This window comes from Cyprinodon tularosa, unplaced genomic scaffold, assembly GCF_016077235.1.
Source record: "Cyprinodon tularosa strain WSP-4 unplaced genomic scaffold, ASM1607723v1 ctg17, whole genome shotgun sequence".
Classification (NCBI taxonomy): Eukaryota; Metazoa; Chordata; class Actinopteri; order Cyprinodontiformes; family Cyprinodontidae; genus Cyprinodon; species Cyprinodon tularosa.
The window spans coordinates 4,292,574-4,315,660 of record NW_024038531.1 but is presented as its reverse complement, the minus strand read 5'-3'; the positions used below and the strand labels follow the sequence as shown (position 1 = coordinate 4,315,660).

At 37.9% G+C, this 23,087-nt stretch overlaps 1 protein-coding gene across 1 annotated transcript in view; it reads left to right on the top strand.

The window, feature by feature from the left end:
• The window catches only part of chrm2a (cholinergic receptor, muscarinic 2a), a 120,656-nt gene that overhangs the window by 44,946 nt on the left and 52,623 nt on the right, over positions 1 to 23,087 (top strand). Inside the window, exon 2 of the mRNA XM_038281269.1 lies at positions 16,103 to 16,253. Coding sequence (XP_038137197.1) covers positions 16,245 to 16,253 — 9 coding nt within the window. The 5' untranslated portion in view covers positions 16,103 to 16,244. The remainder of the gene's footprint in view (positions 1 to 16,102; positions 16,254 to 23,087) is intronic.

Below are 23,087 nucleotides of genomic sequence, written 5' to 3'. Positions count from 1 at the left end.
TGAATGAATGAATGAATGTGAATTTATTTCAGACCAGTTTGAAAAACAATAATAAATAAATCAACCTAATACACAAAAGAAATTCTGTAGTTTAATGACAGTTCAAAGGTTGGTACACAGAGAATCAGTCTAGAGGGGAGAGGTAACCAAAAACACTGGGCAGAGGCAGTCAGAACACAAAAAGTCAGAAATTCATTACAGGCTTGAAAGCTTTGGAAAATGGCTGGATGCTTGCTGGAAGAAACAAGGGTGAACTGGCACAGGGGGAAGGGACCAAACTGCTTAAATAGGCAGGAGATGATTGAGGGCAGGTGTGTTCAATCAGGCTGGCTTGGGTAGTGCAGGAAGCAGAGGTGGGGAAAAACAAAGCTGCCATGTCACACACACGCTGTTAGGCAACATTCACACTGCAGGCCTTGATGCTCAATTCCATTTTTTTTTTGAAATCCGATTTTTTTTTTTGCATTGCCGTTCACATTTCCAAATATATGCGACTTGTATGTGATCTCCTGTGTTAACTGCATTCGTACAGCTTAAGTGTCCCGCATTCGCAGTAGAGGACGCAGTGACGTCACAAGCCAGTGTGCTTCGTGTTGGAAGTAAACATGGATGTAGTGCTCAAGCGCATCTAGCGATCCTTAAAACCTCAATCTTTTCAAGATGGTTAAAAAAAAAAAATACTGCTGTCCACATCATCGTCCGCCATGGTGTTTGTTTTTCTTGCCGCTTCTGTGTAGCAAGAAGCAGAATAGTGACTTATATCGGTTACTAATGGCGTTCAGGTTGGATAAATGCGACCTGGCCGTTCAGACACAGTTCGCATTTGAAAAGATCCGATTCGTCACGGATTCAGGATCACATTGCCAAGTGGCCTGGGTCGGACTGGATAAAATCGGATCTGTGTTGTTCAGATCCAGGTCGCATATAGGCAAAAAAAAAAAAATCGGATTTGGGTCACTTCAGGTTCCAGTGTGAACGTAGCCTTAGAGAGGGTGCAATATATTTATGGTCTGAAAAATATACAGCATTTGCAGTTTACTGGTTGGAAAAGACTAAATTATGACCTTGAAAGGAATTCACGCTCCAAATTTGCTTTTAAACATACATGGATGTCATATTGTGCTGTCTATATGTTATGTTGCTTGTCATTTGTTGCAATCCTCCTATTGTGTCTAATAAGCAATTGTTAATTCATTTTTAAGTAACATATTACAGTAGCCATGTTATTTTTCCAGCAAATAGCATTGTAACTTACTAAGCTTTAACCAGATTTTCCTTCATTACTTACCGTGTGTGTATATATATATATTAGGGCTGCAACTAACGATTATTTTAAAAATCGATGAATCGGACGATTATTTTTTCGATTTATCGATGAATCGGACAAAAAATATTTTTTATATTAACCTCTTTATTCCAAAATAAACATTTTAGACAGAACAAACAAGCACACAAGTACAGGTTGCTCATTAACTGTACTGGTGCAATATGAAAAATAAATGTTTGTGTTAAAACTACGCAAACTTACATGAGAAATGTAGCTGTACATCCACAAAATATAGGGTACTTTGTTTCATAAAGCGCAAAAAAAGACATTTTTGTTTTTAAAAGCCCCTAAGGGGTTCAAACAATAGGCCCCCCCATTTCATCAAATGAGTTTTTTTAGACTAGGAGAGTTCTGCCTTTTAAGACAGGAAAGTATAGCAGTTAAAGTTGCTACTTGAGAAAATACTGAACCATAGAGATAAAAATAGCCCTGTGATTCAAATTATAAATTGTATTTGGAATAAAAATGAGAGAACTAGGGGTGCTAAAAAACACATCCTCCAAAGACAGATATTTACATGGGAATGTGGCAGATAATTAATTGACATATTACTGATCTTGCTGGATTTTATTCTGCTTTACTTCCATAAATTGCAGGATCTTCTTTACTTTATCTTTGCCAGAAGATTTAAACTTTAAAAGCCTTGCCCTCATAATTTGCAAGTTAATTTATTTATAAAGTAAATATAAACGCTGCTTAAGCTAATTCATATGAAATTAAAAGTAAAATAAGTAGCCAACCTTATCACTGTCTGTAACCTACTAACACGGTAAGGAAAGCATCAGATGAGCTACCTGAGAAACTAACGTATCGTTTCCCCACTTTAAAATGAAACAAACATGGTGGTTCCGTGCCATGTTCATTTCTTTTGAAAAAAGTTGCATGTTATCACTTTTTTCGCTTTACAAAGCGCAGGCTATTTTAATTATTGTGATCAATTTGCGCCGTCAATCCCGGTGCATGCCTGCTTCATTTGCAGTCTGGACGCTGAGGCTCTGACTGCATCGCTGAGAGGGACTCCTGCGGGAAAACGCGGTTGGGGTGGGGGAGGCGCCCCACGGCAGAGTAGGAACGATACATGCTTTCACGTAAGAGTCTCCAAAAGCCGCCAGTGACACCGAAAAAAGTCGCCAGATTTGTCGCTAGTCGCTTTTTTGAAAAATAGTCGCTGGAGGGGTCTGAAAAGTCGCTGAGTTGGCAACACTGCAACTGCGGCGCTGACTCGCTCTGCCGTATTTTTTTTTCTTCCTCTTTCAGTCAAGAGGCAGTGATGATGGCGCGGCGGATGACGCAATAATCGCGCGACACAACTAATCGATGATGAAATTCGTTGCCAACGCTTACTTTATATATATATATATATATATATATATATATATATAAAGTTTCTTGTGTAAGCGTTCGTGGCGCAACAACGGCTATTCGTAACTTCAACCTGCACTTGGAGGAAAGACGATGGCGCAGAGCCGCGGATTAAATGAGAACGTTCCTACAGAAAAACCATTCATTGAAGGCTAAATATTTCTGTTATTGAAATATTATGCGAAGGAACAAAGAATTTATCAATAAACATCGGTAAGAAACTGTGATTTCAAGAAGCTCCTCACATTATTTTAATTGTGACTGACAGCTTTAAACAACACACTCTTTCAGGGCTATAATGATTTTACTTGCTTAATTTACAATAATATTGGAATTACAGCTAAGGTTTTTATTCTTCTGGAATAGTGTAAGCCCTGTTTATTTTGTATTGCAAATTATATATTTTATTTTTGTTGAATACTGCCATTGTGCAAAAAATAAATGCCATAACATTTTTTTTTCCCTTTATTATAAAGAGGAAACATCATTACTTCTACATAAATATATTGCAACTCACTTGTCAAACAACACATATCAAAGTAGTGCAGATTAGTTTTCAATGTTTTCAGATGTGCAGACCTTTTAATTAATAACACCTCATATTCTATAATTGAACCACTAGTTTTATGTAAAATTCCAATTGCATGAAAGTTTAAAGGAAAAGTCTGGTCATATCACTTTAAATAGGAAATGATAACATACTGCTCAATAAATTTAATTCAGAGTAATTTTTATGTGAATGTGCTTTACTGGAGGCATCCATGTTCGTCAAAGAACACTACTGCCACCTGGTTTGTGACTTCACGGTGCGGTATCGGCTGTTGATCAAGTCCCAGCTCTGTATCTGGTGTTTGTCACAACGCGCTATTAACCAAGAAATTTTGAAAACATTCTTCTTCCAAATGTTGGCTACATATTACGTGTTTTTTTCTCTGGCCAGAAGTTCGATTGCAAATCTTCTTTTTTTCCCCCACTTTTACCCGATGTATTCCAACATCCAGCTGCCATGCACGTGGGCATTGTCAGTTTCACTATAGCTCTGGGGAATTTCAATGGTGAAGTCCTCTGGAAATCTTCAATAATTGCTGTTGATTCCAGATGTGTGTAGTAGTTCCCATTGATTTTGCTTGTAAAGAAGATGGCAGGAGGGACATGTTACTATATTTGGGCAAAAATAGCTGCTCCCAGATGCAGTGATCGCAACAAAAATTACTGTTTTTATTTTTTTACTGATTAACACTAAATTCATTAAATCAACGCTAAAATTTTTAACAGTTTTCAGGACTTTTCCTTTAACACATTCTTCTACACTTTAGATCATAAAAACTAACTGCAAAGTTTATTTTGCTAGTAACGTGTTACTTGCAGTGAGCAATAACTAAATAATTTATTTGGAGAAGTAACTAGGAGCTATAACGAGTAACTTTTTTTAAATAACCAAGGCATCACTGCTAATCAGTCAGATATTGAATCAGTATTACATTCTTAAAGGTTATTTTAACCTAACCAAGAGACACTGAAAACTGCTCTACTGCTGCAGTTTTTAAAAGGGGCCTGTCTCATTAATGCCTCTAAAGAAAGTTGGACCAAGACTAGATATAGACCATAGATTTTACACTTGACTCTAATAAACATATAAACTATCGTTTAATCCAAAATGCCAAAATCTACTCACCTATGCTGTAGAACCCATCCCATTTCTTTGGTTTGATGTCATAGGTGGATGGTGACCCCTGGCATCTCTGGCATGGCTCAGAGATGCCAGGGGTCACCATTTTTTTAACCAAAGCTAAGATATGTAAGATTATTAAGTTATGTATGAAGAATAGTGAAACGGACACCTTTACTATTATTTTAAAGGGTTCATAAAGCTTAGGTTCTGGAGAATTGCTACCAAATTTCTCACTACGATAAAAAAGAATATATGATACCAAATTGATTTCAAATCTGTGGAGGCTTTTTAAAAAACAATTCATCGTGCTGTCTTACCAGACAGTCTTTATCAAGTGACTTTGGCAGCACAACAATGCAACTGAAGAACTAACTCCTTGTTTTCTTCAAAGTTAGTCTCAAACACAGATGAAACGTGGTGTCAGGATTAAAACACAGATATTCGTATTTCAAAACACAGAATCACAGGTGGATAACAGCTGGATAGCACGCTGTGAGACAAACAGAAGATGTAAGGGATCTTCTGACATGAGATCTTGTAACATCCTTTAAATAACAAGACGGCTGCTAGCTCAGAGGAATATTGGGAATTATTCTGTATTTTACATTTAACTTGTATGTGAGCTTGTAAGCTTTACGGAAGAAATGTCATATTTGATGTTAGTTCACCTATCTAACAAAAAAGCCCTGTTCCTTTTCATTAAATCTGACAGCAACTCTTTGATGTCTAAAAAGCCTTTGTCTGACAATAAGAGCTAAAGTGTTGCCACTTAGCAAATCCTGAGGAGGCAGAACATTAATACATTTTATTCTTTATTTATTTAGCAAGTAGTTAGTTTTCACTTCATCCTTTGTCAAGAAATAACAGAATTCTTCTGTTGACAACTCAGAGATCCACACGTCAGAATTTGTTGGACATTTTCTTATCCATACTGCATCATATGGGCTCAGTTAAATAAATAAAGGACTGAATTGATAAAGTGACAGAAAAACAAACAAAGGAGGCAAACCGTTTTCTCAACAATAATTATCAAAAAGCCAGAAAGCCTTCGTTTTTACAGATTAATGGAAATAATTATCTGTCTGATCTCTTGTAAATACCCTTTATCATTTGTCTTTTTATAGGTAATTTGTTCTTTTCCACATTAAAAAAGAGAGGTGTCTCTTGTAAAACCACTTGCTCTTATTTTTCTGAGTAAAAATTTCCAGACATATATGATCATAACCTACAGTGGCATCATATGAAAGGGTCCAGTCGGTCGTCTTCAGAGTTATTGTAAAATCAAAGAACTGTTGAGTTTCATCTGATCCCTCTTTCTTGGGGGCATTTTATTGTGAACCTTTTATCTAAGCAAGCCTTGCTTTGATCCTTGGCTCAGTCTAAAATGAGCCTCCCTGTTCTGGAAAGTCGTGCTCTGTTTGCTCTGAAACATTGCCCTGCTCTTTTTTTTTTCAAAAATAATTCTCCTCCTTTGATAGAATTTGGTCACCTACAACAGAAAGGATGAACTGTACTGTAGACTCAAGGCTCAGGCTATTCCTAAAGTAATAAAGGATGTTTTTCACTTCTTTGACTACCCTTAGACTGAAGTGAACTGCTCTATATATTATATTTGGGTTCTATATTTAATAAAATTTAATAAAAATCTTTGAAATGTCAAATTGTTGAGCATTATTTAAAAAGCAAAACAAAATAGACATGATTGGATTTTTTTTATACAGGTTTAATGATTTTATTTGCAGTAAGAAGTAGCAAGAACGGATAATTGATAGATGTTTTTTGACATATCTCATCTAGAGTAAAAAAACTAAACAATGTAGACGATTTACAGGGAATGTTTAGAGAAGTTACTTGAAGGTTTAGTTGAGTCTGCGGTGAGTTCTGACTGATTGGAAATGCACATTTTTAGGAAGGAGATTAGGAATCTGTGGACTCTTTGTGTCTGATTTTTTTTAATCAAAGTTTTTATTGAATTTTTACAAAAAAATTAAAAGAGAATCAACATAGATGATTCAATCTGATGATCCATGGTAGCCGACATATAATCAGAGGTTTTTACAGCACTATTAACGATTGTCATTGTACGGTGATGTCTCCAGTTTTATTAAGAGAACAATGTCCACTTCTTTTTTCTTCTAACCAGTAATTGCCTGCCCCCTCTGACATGGTATTGACAGATTTGGACACTCACTATACTGCTGCTACTGCTGCACTGTATTGTGGGATATCTTGTTCTACATTAACAATCCGTGGTAATCTGAAAACTCCGAACCTAAAACCAGGATCTTTTCTCCCTGAAAGTGGTACAATTGCACTGAAGTGCACAGAGAGCTTCAAAAGCTTGATGGAAACACTCTGCAGCGGGAAAAAAAGGCATTTACATTTTAACTGATTTTAGTACAGTTCAGTTATTATATAAAGTCGATCTTCTAGTTCAGTTAATTGAAATCGTGCTTTAAATTCAACCTGTTTGCTTTTTGTGTAAATGTTTAAAATAGAAACACTTTTAACCGAAGATAAACATACTGCCTGTCATGTAATTTATCACAGCGGGCACTGCAAGTCTGCTTTATGGCATGAAGATATACTTTTCTTCTCAAGAGGAAAGGAAAGTGAGAAGCATAGCTTTCATCAAGGATGTTATAACATTCACCACTCAGAAAAGGTTTTTTAAAAGGTCTACCTCAAATCGACTCGCAAAAGTAGTTATGCTCATTTACCTCTTCTAAAATATGCTCATATTACAAATTTAATCTTCATGGTATTTTAATAAGGAATTTATGCATACATGTTAAGAGGCTTCAGTGTAAAAATGCACATTATCCTGAACACATCAATCTTGAGAATATTTAGACTCATATGCTACGTTCAGACTGCACACTGCAGAAGCAGCTAGTTTACATGCAAAGTCAATGGTTGACGCGCATCAAGGGGCAGCAAAATAGCCTGGGTGCCATTCCGAACTTAGTCCCGCCCACAATGTTTGAGGTCGGGAAGTTCGGTCTGGCATTGCTCAATAGTAGCGCGAGTATGCTAGCACAATATCTGGCGGGCCAATCAAATTGTCAGGGCGGGCTTTATACGATGATGGACAGATGATCAACAGTAACATAATCAACCACGTCACCAAAGCACGCTTGGGTGACAACAACAATGGCTGCCGCTGGAGAGTTGAGGTGTGTAGATTCTGCTATTAGATCTGTTCTAGAAGATATCGACAGCAAATTAATTTTAAAAGAGGAACAGAGAAACGCGATCAAGGCTCATCTTCTTATTCTAGGCGTGCAACTGCACGCTTTGATTGTTGTTGACAACAACTATGCCTCGCTTAACATACGTCACGCACTCCGTTGCTCTTATTGGTTGTAGGTCTATCCAATTGAGTGCAGAGGCATTTTTTTTTTCCTGGTGCATTCGAAACACGCCCCATAATCACAGCTCTATGGAGCAGTATCAGACTCATATTCTGACTAGAATTGAGTCGGACTACGTCAGGCGTGGTTGATAACGTTACTCTTGATCTTCTGTCCATCATCGTATAAAGCCCGCCCTGACAATTTGATTGGATCGCCTGACAGTGGGCTTTAATACTCGCGCTACTATGGAGCAGAGCCAGACCGAACTTCCCCGAACTCAAACCTTGTGGGCGGGACTAAGTTCGGACTGGCACCCAGGCTAGGTCTGCGCGGCCCCAACTGCGAAATAATATTTGACGGCAGGATGGTAATCTGGATGAACTGATGCACAGATGATGTCTTCAGGTGGACTTTCTTACTTAAAAACATATTAAAACTACTTTTTACCCACTGATTACAGCACATATAGCTGCCATTGTTAAAAGCAAAGAAAGGATAGGGTAGCTCCGCCCATTGTGCATCAGACCCAATTTTCAAATCAGCAGCTAGAGCCGCAAAGATGCTTCAGAACTAAACTTGTACAAGCACAAAAAAATCTGCTCCTGCTGCTTGCGGTCGGAAAATAGCAATAAGCAGTGAATTGCACTTTGTTGGGAATCAGTGTTTGGTACTGCTGAGGGTAGGGATGCACGATATTGGGATTTTGGCCGATATCCGATATGCCGATATTTTTAAACTCATGTAGCCAATAACCAATATCGATACCGATGTTAAAGCTGGACAAAAATAAGTAGTCATTGAAAATAGCAGTTTTGTTATCCATTTCTGACACAAAATAATATACTCAAATATATTTTCATATGCTGATATCAAATTGATTTTTAAAAACGCGGTATTGATCTATTTTAATTTCAAAATCTCGTGAAATTTCATCGTTCTGTTACAAACTCTCGTGGTATTTTGCAAATTCTTGTGAGATTTTGTTAGTAAAATAGATCGATACCGCGTCAATATATCAACATATAAAAATATGGCAAAATTTCATGAATTTTCGGGGGATTTCGTAGCATAACGATGACATATAGCAATATTTCATTAGTAAAAGATTGATATGGTGTTTTTAAATGGCAATATATCAGCATATGAAGATATTGTGATATTTTAATGTATCAATATTTTTTCCCTCGTCTTTAAAAGTTTTTAAGTCTGTAAAAAAGAAGTTTTTGAGGAAGAAGAAAAAGTAGTTTTTTTTTTTAAACTTTAGAAACTCAGAAGCTGATCAAATATCAAGTTAAATATCGGTGGGGTGGCCGATGTCCGATATTCAGTTTTAAGGCCGATACCAATAGGGGGCCGATTATATCGTGCATCCCTAGCTGAGGGTAAAGGCCAAGAAGAAGACAAATGAAAGTGTGTGTAGCTAAACTAATTCACATTTAATTCTCCATCGCCCTCCCCTGCGGTTAAACAGGTCCTCTAATCTCACTCTTGTTCTTTTGGAAGTATTTGCAGTGGTCACAGAATTTGATAGTCTGGAGAGAAGTGCTGAATCTATTTTTGGTTTAGCAAAACATTTTGCAGCATAAATAAGGGTGTAATACTTCTTTGGTACCAGTCCATGCATGCATGTATTTCGATTTCTTGTTAGAAGAAAATGTATGCTATAAGATCATGTCTATACATCACATATGACGGAATCATAACACTCAGATTCTCTAAAGAGATGCAGAGGCAGCAGAGCATTGATGCATCGACTGTTACATAGGCTACCTTTCAGACAGTTATATAACGGAGGATTTTTATCCAGACACATGTCCCCCTGCTGGGATCTGTGCTGGGAGCGAATAATGAAAAGCTAGAAGAGATGTCCGCTGAGATCTATGACCAGACTTTTATAATCAACCCCTCACACCTCTTGGCATGATGCTGATGTTGCAATAAAGCAAAGGCCCACATCATTTGGGTAGGGGAGGTTGTGTTTGGGGGGGGGGTGGGTGGGGGGCAGTCAAGAGACACAAAGTACTAGGAAACTGCATTACAGATGGTCCCTTTGGAGTTTTAAAAATGGAAACACTGGAAGGCCTTATTGCCTATGCCTTGGATGAGGTCTCTCTAAAAGTGCTTTCGACAGTTCATACCAATGTGAACATGTTTTCGTTATTAGACGGTTAAAACTGCACTCTTCAGGAGATCCTTCAGAGATGCAGAAGTCATCATACATAAAACAGCAATTTCACCATGACGCATTCTGAGGTGAAATTGTGATATGTGAAAAAAATGATGGGACTGGTTTTATCTGTGTGGATATCAAATATAGCTGCCGAGCATCTTTCCTCATTTTCCATTGCATGCATGAAACATCCATCTCTTCAGTTCTATACAGTAGTTAATGGAGTTTTATTTGATACTTAGGCACTTCTGATTAAAACTCAGACTTATTCAGAACATTTTTCCACAAATGTATCTGATTCTTAATCTTAGTTTTGCAACATTTAATTAGGAAATTAAAATTTCCAGAGATACAATTATTTATTTTAATTTTATTTTTAAACCACAATCTTTATTACATGTTTAGCTGTTTTGACAACTAATCAGATGGAATCATTAAAACCCTTTATCAATGTATTCACATCACTTACACTTTTCCATTTTGTTGCACTAGAAACAGAAATACATGTATAAAAATAAGGTTTGCTGTGCATATGTTCTCATTTTTCTCCATTATGCCCCTTCAGAAGTCTCATGTCCATCTGTTGGTAAATGTATCTCAGAACAATTCTGCTGTTTGTTTGTAGGCCTCACTTTAAGACATAGACAGCATCATGATGACAAAGGAAGGTACCAACAGTTCAGGGATATATTTTGATGAGGTTTTAAACATGGATTTTTCAATCCACATAAAAAGAAAAGACTTTGGCACATATTCAAACCACGGAAAATCTTAAAAGAAAATCTGCCAAGAATAGAAGAACAGCACACAGTAAATAAATATTACTCAAACAGCAGCAGAGGCGTTAGACATAGAGCCTGGTGATTACAGCTTTAGGGATGTCATCATGTCACAGGATTAATTGAGTTGTAATTATTGCAGGGATTTGCAATACTTTCAGTTCTACCCAAAACCATGCTATCTTCTAAGCTATGAGGCAGATTCAGGCGTAAATGTCTGAAATCATAATCATCAATGCTTATCCCTCTTTTTAACTATTTTCCTGGGGCAACAGTGGGGTCGGCAGAAGGAGTTTGCCCTGCAAAAAGAGGGTTTTTAGTTCAGCAAGACACTTCACCTGCATTGCCTACTGATGCTGGTCAGAGGGCCCATTGGCGCCAGTGTACAGCAGCCTCTCTTCTATTAGTGAGCCCCAGGGCAGCTGTGGCTACAACGTAGCTTGCCACCATCATGTGTGAGTTTGAGCGTGAATGAGTGAATGACAGAATGTAGTGTAAAGCAATTTGGTCAAGTGTTCTGACTTGAGAAAGCGCTATATAAGTACTGGCCATTTACCATTACTCAAAATTTCCCACTTCCCTACCAGCTTCAACGGTTCTACCACTGTGATAGCATCTTATTGTACCGACTAAAAATAAGACTATAGATAAAAATTGTATTCAAACTTATCTCAAACTAAGCCAAGGTTTAAAACTCAAAAGAGAATTGTTTGTGTGAACACATTTCATGATTATCATTCTGCACATACTTCTGTGTCTGGCTTTGGTATGTGGCTTGACACTGTGTTGCCTAAACAGATATAGAAATGTGTTTTTACCTGCAAACCTTTGCTTAAACCAAAATGTACCATTCATCACTCTGCTTTAAGAGTCATTACTATCACTTTAGAACAGAAAATTGCCGTGCATGTTATTAAACTGGTCTGCTTCTATGTGAAAAAAGGAGATCACCACTCTGAATTATTTACTTAGAAAACCAAACTATAAAACCTCCTCTGCATCTAGCAGACCTGCTTTCCTGGGATGTCTGTGGCCAGTTTGCTAGTTCCCAAATGCCATTAATTTATAATTTGAGCAAAAACAGAAAAGGTTTAGAAAAAAAAGAAAACAAGCAAGGGCCTTTTTTTTTTTTTGCTGTTTTCTGCTTCATGCTGAAGAAGTTTAATGAATCAGGGCTGGCTCTCAGTTTTATTTCTCTATTGTCCCTCTAAAAGGGATAAAGTACAAAGCATCTTGTGTAAGGTTGTGAGATTGCTTTTCACCAAAGGTTTAGTGCTCCTTAGTGATGACAGTCAACAGTACAGACTAGCCACTTTATTAAATAAGACTTCCTCTCCCCAGAGGCCCTCCTCATGGGAGATTTAGGTGATAGAGTGTGGATAAAGAGACACTGGGGCCAGGCTGTGCCATTCAAGAGCTAGTTTTCTTAACTTTTTTCTCCACAACATCACAAACACACACAAACACACACTAAATCCACAGTAAATCCACTGCTTACAGCATAGAAGATACTGATCTTGGGTCATGCTACCCAACAGCCAATCAGTCCAAAGCATGTTTATGAGAATTAGGCGATAATGTTCTGTATGGCTGAACAGACACCACACATTTGGTCAGGAGGGAATTAACAGTGAGCTGGTAAAGAAGAGTTTAAACCAAAGCTACTTATTAGATAGTTTAAGTGCTTCTCATGATGTAAAAACTTTTTGAATAATGTTCATCATCTTTCAGCGGTATTGCTTGGAGCTTCTACATCATCCTCCTGCATGATTAGAAGTCTGAAGTACACTTAGGTTTATGCAGTGTCTGATCACACCGGCAGCTTTGGCGTAGTAAATGAATTAGCCCACTAGAGACAAAGATCATTAGGCACATTTTCTCCATTGGGAAATCATTTGGACGATGTGCGGTCTATGTGAGACTAAAGCGATGTTCCTAAGAGCCTGAATGTGTCAGTTTTGCAATAGTCTTTAAAATACCTGATCTGTGCAGAGTTATATTCTTCAGATTTTCCGCCCATGAGTGGACCCAGCAGTGAGTTTCACTCTATAACAGGCCAAGAGCTCTTGTGCCAACACAGGGCAACATATCATAAGGCGTTATCATGGCAGTAGATCTCTTCACCAGCAGAGGCTGGCTTAGTGCAGTGCAACACTGTGTGCCCGCAGGGTTAAAGATTTATCCCATTATCACCTGCCCTTGTCTCTTCCTCCTCTGCTTTGGCAGAAGTTGTTTCTCAGCCTCTTGTTCAATAGCAACTGTGACAGATTCATTATTCCCCGTTGAATGCTGTACCTTTTGTTGTTTTTTTTTTTTTAAGAATGGAAGACTGAACAGTTTTAATATACTTTAATGCATCAATTTTGCATTTTAGATTATTTATCTAGCAAGTCAGAGAAGGGGATGGTGCTGTAATTCTCTTGGCTAATAATAAGATGGCTGATTTTTATTCATTGTGTGTATTTTATGTAAACCTTGGTCAAGCCAAGGCTCTTACATTAAATCTGTTTAAGACAAACTTAATAACCATTTTAATATTATGGACACACTGACTCAATTACTGTAATATACTTTGATCATGTGATGACAGGAAATAAAAAAGTTGTTTTCATTAGAGTACACATTATAAGAGATTTTCTAGTATTTCGTATTGTTAACTAGGGTAAGTGGCCCAATAATTAGGCCTTGAGGAATACCACTATGTTTTTTGGCAATGATTAAATCACTCCATAAATCCATTTGGCTTTAATATCAGAAGAAAACAAATTTTAAAAATAAGTTGTTACCATACTATTTGGATAGTTAGTTTAAAATGACTCAAGAAAGAACATAAAATCCACGTTGTAAGCTGATATGTGAAACTCCAGAACATTTGGCCCATGTGGATTCAGTGTCCCGCTAGATGTATGGCTTATGTTTGCTGTCTACCTGTCATTGTTTTTATGTAGGTTTGGCAGTGACCATAGGGACAGAAAATGTAACTATGTGGCACTACTCATGTACAAGAAAATCAGAATCTTGTACAAAACATATTAGAAGTGTCAGAGGAAGTATTGAATTATCATTATGGTATGGCTGTGCATAATAATAATAAGTATTGTCGGTATGTAATTTCCAGTCCTCTCAATTTTAGATTTCCCAAGTTTTAGATCAATTTGATTTTATTCAGGTGTATTGAAATGGGGACATTTAAAGGTGCAGAGGAAAAACCCATGTTTACCAGACTTGGAACATCCCAGAGCAATAGTCAAGTTTCTAAACTGCTCATAAAAACAAATTGGAACATGTAAACAACACAACATAACTTCAATTAAATCAGTGGTCTGTGAAATCAAACTGTTCACTTAGGAAGCAATGCTGTTTGACAATCAATTTCACATGCTGTTTTGCAAAAGGAATAGACAACAAGTGCAGATTATTGGCAATTAGCAAGACGCATTCAATAAAGGAGTGGTTCTACAGGTGGGGACCACAGATCAGTTCTAAGTACCTATGCGTTCTGACTGATGTTTGGGTGCATTTTGAATACTGGTGGGGCAATCACACTTGCGGTAGCATGAGACAGGCTCTACAACAAACGCCAGTGGCTCAGGTAATGTAGCTCATCGAGGATGGTCCATAAATGCGAGCTAAAATAAGAAGGTTTGTTGTGTCAGTCAGCTCTATCAGGAGGCAGGCTAGTACACCAGGAGATGTAGAGGAGGCCTTAGGAGGGAAACAACCCAGCAGCAGGACCACTGCATCCGCCTTTGTGCAAGGAGGAGGAGCACTGCCCGAGCCCTGCAAAAGCACCCCTATCAGGCCACAAATGTGCATGTAACTGCATAACGGGTTAGAAATCAACTACATTAGGATGGAATGAGGGCCTAGTGTCCATAGATGGGGATTGTGCTCGTAGCCCAACATAGTGCAAGATGCTTGGCATTTGCCAGAGAACACCAGGATTGGCATACTTCAGACAGTGGATCAGTAATGGTGTGGGGTTGCATTTCTTTGGATGGCAGCACATCATTTCATCATTTCACATCAGCATGACTGCCATTAGGTACCGAGATGAGATCCTCAGACCTCTTGCAAGACTATATGCTGGTGCAGTTGGCCCTGGGTTTCTCCTTATGCAGGACAATGTGAGACCTCATGTGACTCATGTTTTTCAGAAGTTCCTGCAAAATGAAGGTGTTGAAGCTATGGACTGGAGCGGTCGTTGCCTGAATTTGATTGAGAACATCTTTGTACAGAACAAAGTATTCAATGACGATATTTCATTCATTCAGGTCTAAGATATGTTACTTGAGTGTCCCCTTTATTTTGAGCAGTCGATATCTAAAACAATACTTTACTTTGTTGTTACAATACTTTGTTGTGACAAAGTATTTTTTTTTCTTTTTTATCAGAACCTACCAGTAAGCACAGGCAAAGAGAATGGCAAAATACAAGGATTTTTTTTTCAGTAGTGCTCAGAAGAGTAAAGAACATCTGGAGCCATAGTACATTGTGAAAGAGAAATAGATGGAGCAGCAGTTGCCAGTGTCCACTGAATGGAAAACACAAGCACGGGGTAGTTATAGCGTACATACTTAGCGTACATATTACGTTCTAAATTAATACAGACCATGTTGGTGATCTGACCTCTTGGTAAAGTTACATTTCTTGACAGATTGCTAAGGAAGTAACCAGCTGACTAAGCAAACAAAAAGGATCCAAAGATTTTGATATACTTGTTGACCGAGGCAATCAGATCTGTTGTTACCTTGATGAGATGTGCAACTCTAAGAGAGTGATTTTGAATATCAGCCATAGGTCTAATGGGACAACAAAGCAGTGGGTCTGAAATAACTTGCATTGTGATGGTACAGTGCACATATAAGTTACAGACAAGGAAATAATAAAAGTAGTGTAACCACAACCTATAAAGGTGTCCGATTGTACAGACTGATAGTTACACATTACTGATCATATAATTGGACAGATATCTCTATAGGTTTCTCTTCCTGCCTTTGAGAAATAATGAGGTAAAAAAAACTGTTCTTATCCCAGGAGCTGTTTAATATCCTGCATATGAATAAACAAACTTTTTACATTGATGTGTCCTGGCAGTCTACTTTTATAAGATAGCTTTTGTTTATATTTACTTCTTGCACTGCTTCATATGTCTATCTACTCAGTCACATAATAGTATAAACAGAATAGTTTCAGAAAATATAAATACATATGTAGTGTTTGTGCTTTTTCCTGCTTAAAACTCACTTTAGCACATACCCTCATTTCTTATATTTATAGTAGGCATAACTAACCATCTGCTGGCTGTTTATTATTCAGAAGATAGATAAAAGAGTGGTATCAACCTTTTCATCTTAGTTTCAGTAAGAGCTGATAAAGGTAGCACTAAAATCCAAGCATCCATTGCTCATGCTGCTTTATGTCTTTTTCATGCAGTGGCCGTGGCTATTAACCATGCGGCTGGAGCCAGATATCCCCATCGTTTCTCTCTGTCACAGAAAAGTCTCTTTGGTGCTACACTCAGTACAGACTCTCTGAGTATGCCAGCGAAGCACAAGAAAGCCCTGTGGACTGCTTAATGCTCTCTGTAAGTACAAACACTTAACAACAACAGAGTGTTTACTCATGACACTCAGACCAAGCCAAGTCCCATAAGAAATCAAACAGACGTTAATTTCTAAATGAATCACCTCTCAATAATCCCATTATTTATCTACATATTTAAAAACAGAAAAACATCTCTCTATACACATTAGAAACTTTTTTTAAATTGTTTTAAATCTCTGGGTGAAGATCCAACATTAATATAACAAAGTATCATGGGTATAGTTTAGTACTCTTTTACTCCAATTGTGTGATTTTGTGTACTTAGCCCTTAGATGGCTTACTGGAATCATTATACAGTAGAAGTACATGTGGAGCTAAACCATTAAAAGACCTCAATAAATATGAAGGAACTCTTCACCGTTAGATGAAAAAGTGAGCTGGAAATCCTTACATGCAAACAATATAAAAAGAGTTCATCTTAATCTGAGAAGGTGTTTTCACTCTTGATGATTATGTTTTCAGCGATTACCCATCTGTAATCACTGAGAAGTTTGACTTCTCAATTGGGTGTGTGTGATTTCAGGGGTCTTATAACCCAAGTCATTAGTCATGTCCATCTGTCAGTCTTCTAATTGGTTTTGGCCCCATTCAACATATTAAAAATATTCGAACTGTATTTAAATGATAAGATTAAGACCTATTTCTTTCACTGTAAAAATAATATAATAATGAATGGCAAGACAATAATATAACACACTAATTAACCAATTTCAAGAACACTTTAGGTTATTCAATTCCAATGTGAGGAGTATGAAGCTTTTATAAACCGTTTTAGACTTTCATAAAGTCTAAAACGGTTTATAGAAGACTTTTTTTTCTAACCTAAATGTCTTGCATAGCAAGTTTAATGAAAAGACATTAGAATTAATCTATTTATATGTTTATCTTTGTGGAAGCAGAAAAGAAAATCCCTTATTTCTGTGTTTGGTCGAGAGCCGAGTCCGTAGTTAAGGAATGGAAAGAGATAATGGAGAAAGACAGGAGTACAATAATGGACTAACCAGCAAAGACTCACCGAAACAACACATTTAAAATAAGGTTGACAAAAAGCTGACCAAGTTATTACAATAAGGATGCATTGTTATATTCACTTATTCTTTTTTCTTGGTTACAAATCAGTTTTGTATTCAAAGAGAAACAAGGAACTTCCAAACCTGCTCAATCTGGGCCATGTATGGGTTAAGGATTTAAATTTCACCCAAAATGCTCTAAGAATGAGTTAAAAGGCTTTTTCCCCCCATTAAAAAAGATTGACTTAATGATTGGGGCCCATCCCAAACTTTTGTTTTAGTCAATTCATGGCTCAGAGACCTAGCGATCCTTATAGAAGAATTACATAAGACTGTTAAAGTCAAGAAAGAAAATCTCTTTGGCCCACATGCATTAATCTACAGCACTCTCAGTCAACTTTTTTATTTTATAAGAATGTACTTAATGTCAGCTTCTGGAATTCAGGTTCAACTTGTGTCTGGAAGGAGAAGAGAATCATCACAGACAGCAAACTCATATTCTTGCAAGTATCCTGTTCACTGGCTCACTAGTTATGAGTTACTGGTTGGCCCAGAGAAAAGAAAAGTCATAAGTCAGGAAACAGATCTTGGCCAGGGATGAAGGATTGGGGGGTTTGTCTGTTTCTTTTCCTTGGGCTCTGGAGGAGGTTTTTACAGGACTGAGTCTGAAAATGGACAGGCAGGGTTCTGCTGGAAACATGTGGAGGAGAGTGTTGCTCCAAGGAGATCCGCAAGTCCACAATTTCTTGTGAGAAAGAAGTTAAACCATGAAATTTGAACAAGGACGCACAGAGAATACAGGAGGTTAACTCAAGAAAAAGCTGCTTTACAAAAAATAGGTTTAACAGAGTATTTTGAGTCTATACCAGTTGAGAGTTGACCATCGGGCAAAGAAAGGGTTGCAGAATGCTCCTTAGATCAGTGTTTTTCAAACCTGGTTCTCAAGGCACCCTGCCCTGCATGTTTTAGATGTTTCCCAGCTTTCACACACCTGTTATCAATTGATAGCAGATTATCAGGCTTTGCTGAACTGCAATCATCTGAATCAGGTTTGCTGAACCTCAGAAACATCCAAAACATGCAGAGCAGGGTGCCTTGAGGACCAGGGTTGAAAAACATTGCCTTAGATAGATGGCAGGTGTGAATAATCAGGAGCCAGATGCCATTCTGACCAGCTTAGATCCTCAGTCTTGCAGAAAACAGACTCCATACAACACAGATTCTAAGCAGTAGTTTCATTGGTGTGCGGGGGGTAATTCTTCTCTCTCAATTTGCCTTGTTCTTGCTTTCTCAATTTGTGCATGTCTCACTAGATACTGAAACACACCTTAAAGTAAAAATAATCCCTTTAGAAACTAGATCAGAGTATGAACATAGAATATCTGATAAGGCACAGCTCCTTTTGGCTGTTTTTGTATCTGTCTGTAGTTCTGTATCACCAGCCTGTTACTGTCAATATAAATTCCTTGTAATAGCTGAATAACTCAAGCACAACGTCTCCACCAGCCTGTGTAATGTAACATATTTGCATATCAGACATGACAAAAGTGTTCCTGACACCATTCATCAGGTTCAGATGTTTCAAAAGGCATCAGATCAGATGTCACTCCGGTAGGCCAGACAAACTCAGCAGACACAAAGAACACCATGTATAGCTATGAGCGAACACTTGATATGAACAACCTCACTTCTCACTGGAGGACTGTGTCATGTGTGGACTTTATCAGCAGATGGGACATATCCACGTACGCACACACTCCCACCACCGTTTGATGCTGTTCCACCAACAACACTGTCAAGAGCGTTCCCTCTTCATCATACTGATGCTGTCCAGAGGCATATCTCAAGTGGAGCTGCGCTGCTCTTTGAACTGAGATTTTATGTAGATGTGCATGAGTGGGTTTTTTACTGACTGTCTCATTTGCATTATAGTAAAGTTTCACTTTAATATGTGCTATCGGATCCGGGTGGACAGATATTTATCCAATTTTTACTGTATATACACACTTTCTTTTTAATGATAACCCAATGAATCGTCTGGTCAATTCAGGGCAAAGTAAACCGAATATCCTGGCAAAGACTAACACAAGGGGGCAGTGCTTACATGTGGGGGCGAGGGTGGAGAAGAAACAGAAACTATCAAAGGTCTAAGCATTTAGGGGGAAAGAAAATATATTTATTTGCCAGAACATATGCCCCATTTCACTAAGCTGTAGCCTTTCACAGCAGAGGTTTAGGAAAACTCCTACAGCTGGAAAATATAAATGTTCTTAATCTTCAAGGAGATTAATACAATTGTCTCCCAAGTAAAGCATCAACATTTGTCTCATTCTTGGTCATCTGCAGGCTCCTGCACTGTAACAGGTTTGTTAGCCGAAAGTTTTCTTTTTTGGACCGGGGCTCTTTTGTATTGCAAGATGGAACATTCATTTAAAATTCCCCCCACCCTTGTACAGAGGCTTTGGAAGAAATATTGACACGGAAATTGTCTTTAAAGACAGAAAAATAAAAACCAAGAATTTCCTTAAGAACTGTACCTTATTCATTTAGCATATTTTCATATATACTTTCATAATACAAACATTCATGTATTTTTACTTAATGCTATAGATAATAAAAACTGCAAAAAATACATAAAAATGAAGATGGGATGGATTTGTATTCAGCCTACCTCAGTCATCAGACATGGGTACCACCTTTGAGGATGATAAGGGTTCAACTTTTCAAATATACCTCTGTTATGTTTACATCTTTTAGATTAACATAAAACACCTGTCCATTTTTTAATTGCAGAGTATCCACAAAACAAAGATTCTTAAGGTCTTTTAGATCCATATTTGTAAAAAGCCATTTTAACACAACAATTCCCTTGAGTTTAAACCAGTAGTTTCAGGCCTAATTCACACAAAGACGAATACAGTATTGTTTCTTAGAAAAAAATTATGTCCACAAAGAAGACAACACCAGTCAAGATGTAGTATATATGTAGCACATATCACAACTAAACAAAATCATGCAGTGCGTTAAAGAGACACATGTGGGTTATAGGGGTAGGTTGAGCTACAATGACATGTTTTTGCATGTACAGTAGTAGCCATTCATATGGGCCCATTGCTGGTCCTTGGCTGGTCCAATAAATTTCTTTTTTAAACATCTAAAAGATCTAAAGATTACAGGTCAGGCCCCGTAAGTTAGTGAAAGGGTGGAGTCAGAGGAAAAAAATATGCACGCCCATGAGAGGGCCAGTGGCTGGAAGTTGGAGGGGATTTTGCTGCCATTCGGCTGGCTTTTGACTGGGATGGGCCAATTTGAGTTGCTGCTACTGTACCAATGGAAACATGAAACCGACGTGCTCTGATTTTAGCGCTCTGGTACCTGATTAAAAAAATTATCTATACACTTATACTCCCCAACAACAGTGAGTTCATTTGGATAGACAGCTTAAACAACAAAATATCTCTTTGGTTACACCTCATCTTGCCTCTACGTTGATGGGGCCTCAAACCCCAATCCTCCAGGGCCACTGTCTGGTAACTCAGATGTGTCCCTTGTTCCAAACACTTGATTTAAATAAACTACTTCAGTAGCACACACACAAGCTCTGCAGAGTTCAGCTAATGAGCTCATATTGAAGTTAGGTGTTTTGGAGCAGAAAAGCACGTTAATTTTGCAGAACACTTAATTTCAAGGACAGGACTTTGAGAACGCTCAACTAAACCAATCAGTTTTAGTGTGGCTGTGTTTACGGTTTCCCTCTGAATGACCCTAAACATAAAAGTTTAATAATCATAATAATTTTCAGCTTAATTTTTATGTACCTCATTTTCTTGGTGTGTTGCATTAAATCTAAAAGGAACATTGTGTGTTTCTAGTTTTAATTTGGACCAAGTTTGAACTGTCTTATTACTTCTGCAAGGTATATTTTATTTCTGTTTTCTTGCTTTGCAGCTCCTGCAGAGTTTTTGTCTCGAGTAAAAAGTATTTAATTCTTGCTTAGTTTTTTGTTGCTGCTTTCTCCTCAGATGTATTTGGACCTACAGTCAAATATTGATCAAAATGTTCGGCTCCCGTGTGAAGAGAAAGATGCGCTGAGGGCGAAGGGCTGATATTCAGAGGCATTCAGTTGGTGGGGAAGCAATATTGATCGCACTTAAAGTGACAAGATTGAGGAGGCCCACTTTGACATGTTATCCCTGCTGCTGCCAACAGACAAAGTGTGGGCCTGAGGAGCTGCACCGATTGATTTCTGTGATCATGAATGGCCTGAAACCCATAAATCAGTCATTCAAGGCAATGCAGCTCAAAAAATAAGTCCCCAATTTTTCATACCGCTGTGATAAGGACTGACAGCCTATTTGATTTAAGAGGACAAGTAAATGCTACGGTAATGAATCGGCCTCATGTACCATCTGACAAGCAGTGGAGTCCTCGCAGCTCTGGCAATTATACCCAGCGTGTGAAGCACACAAAGTGGTAGTTTATTTGAGAAGGCAGGTATTGCGGGCCAGTCGATTCAGGCATCTCTGGGATTTTGTTGTGCATAATTCAGCGGTGAAGCATGAAGCTAATATAGCCTCCCCTGGTCTTATGATCATCCATCAGGTAAAATTGCTTTCTTCTAACATGAGGTTGTCAAAGGGAAATAACAAATGTAGCCATGCAGAGCAACACATGATTACAGGGTAATAAAGTCCCCAGGTCAGAAGAATGTGACCTGTTTCTCAGTTACAAGTGAAAATATTCTCTGAAAAAGATAGGGAGCCATTGGGGGATCAATCATTTTTATCAGGCAGCCTGTCAGTCAGGCTATGAAATTTGGTTTTAATCGTGACTAATTTAAATCAAAACATTGATTTTTAGAAAACAATTCAAAACTGATTTGTGAGGCAATTTTTTTTTAACAGTGTCCTTTTTGCAGTGGCCATTTTGAAACCCAAACTTTCTTTGATTAATATCGAGTAAAACCATTACTATAATCTTGCAGGAAATTGCACAGGTTTTTCCAGAGGTATAATCAAGATACTTAAGCGCTCTCAGCCCGAGTTAGGTGAAAAATTAAAGAACGAAAAGACTGATGGAGCAAAGCGGCTGCAGAGCCTAAGAAGCACGGAAAGAGAGAGAAAGATGGTCCAGAAGATTATGGTGCATTGTTGAAGGGAAGGAAAGCACAAAAATTAATAAATAAATCAGATTCAGGCATTGAATGAAAGAGAGAGAGGGGAAAGGGGTTTGACATGCTTCAGTGATTGCAGTTTCTTCCTCCCCTCTTTTGCTATTCTACTGTGTTGCCTGTAGGTCCCCGACTCCATGGGTTGCATAGCCAATTACCCCTGGAAATAAGATGGGAAAACTCAGCTGCAAAATTATTAACACACAAAACAAGCACACTGGTCACAGAAATGGGGCTGCACTTTAAAAGATGGGTAGTAAATTAATTTTCATAATGGTGAAAGGAAAGAATGCAAGAGTGACAAAATCATGTAATAGCTTTATTGCAAATGACTTTCCTTCACACTTTCAGATTTTCTGAACTGGAGGACTTGCAAAGCTTATCACAACAAATACAATATTTGCACATGCAGGTATAGACGGCCTGAATGTATTGTGAGATTTAAGGCTTTGCATGGAAGGACACAAAGGACATTTGAATAAATAAGGATTATGAAATACAGTGGAAGTCTCAGCAAAGTAAGGAACACGTTATCTGAATCAAATACATTTTACTTAGAAATGCTCTCTTTTTAGACCATCTGAGGGGTCTTTATGTACTTTATATTCCATTATTCTATCAGTTTTGCACTTCG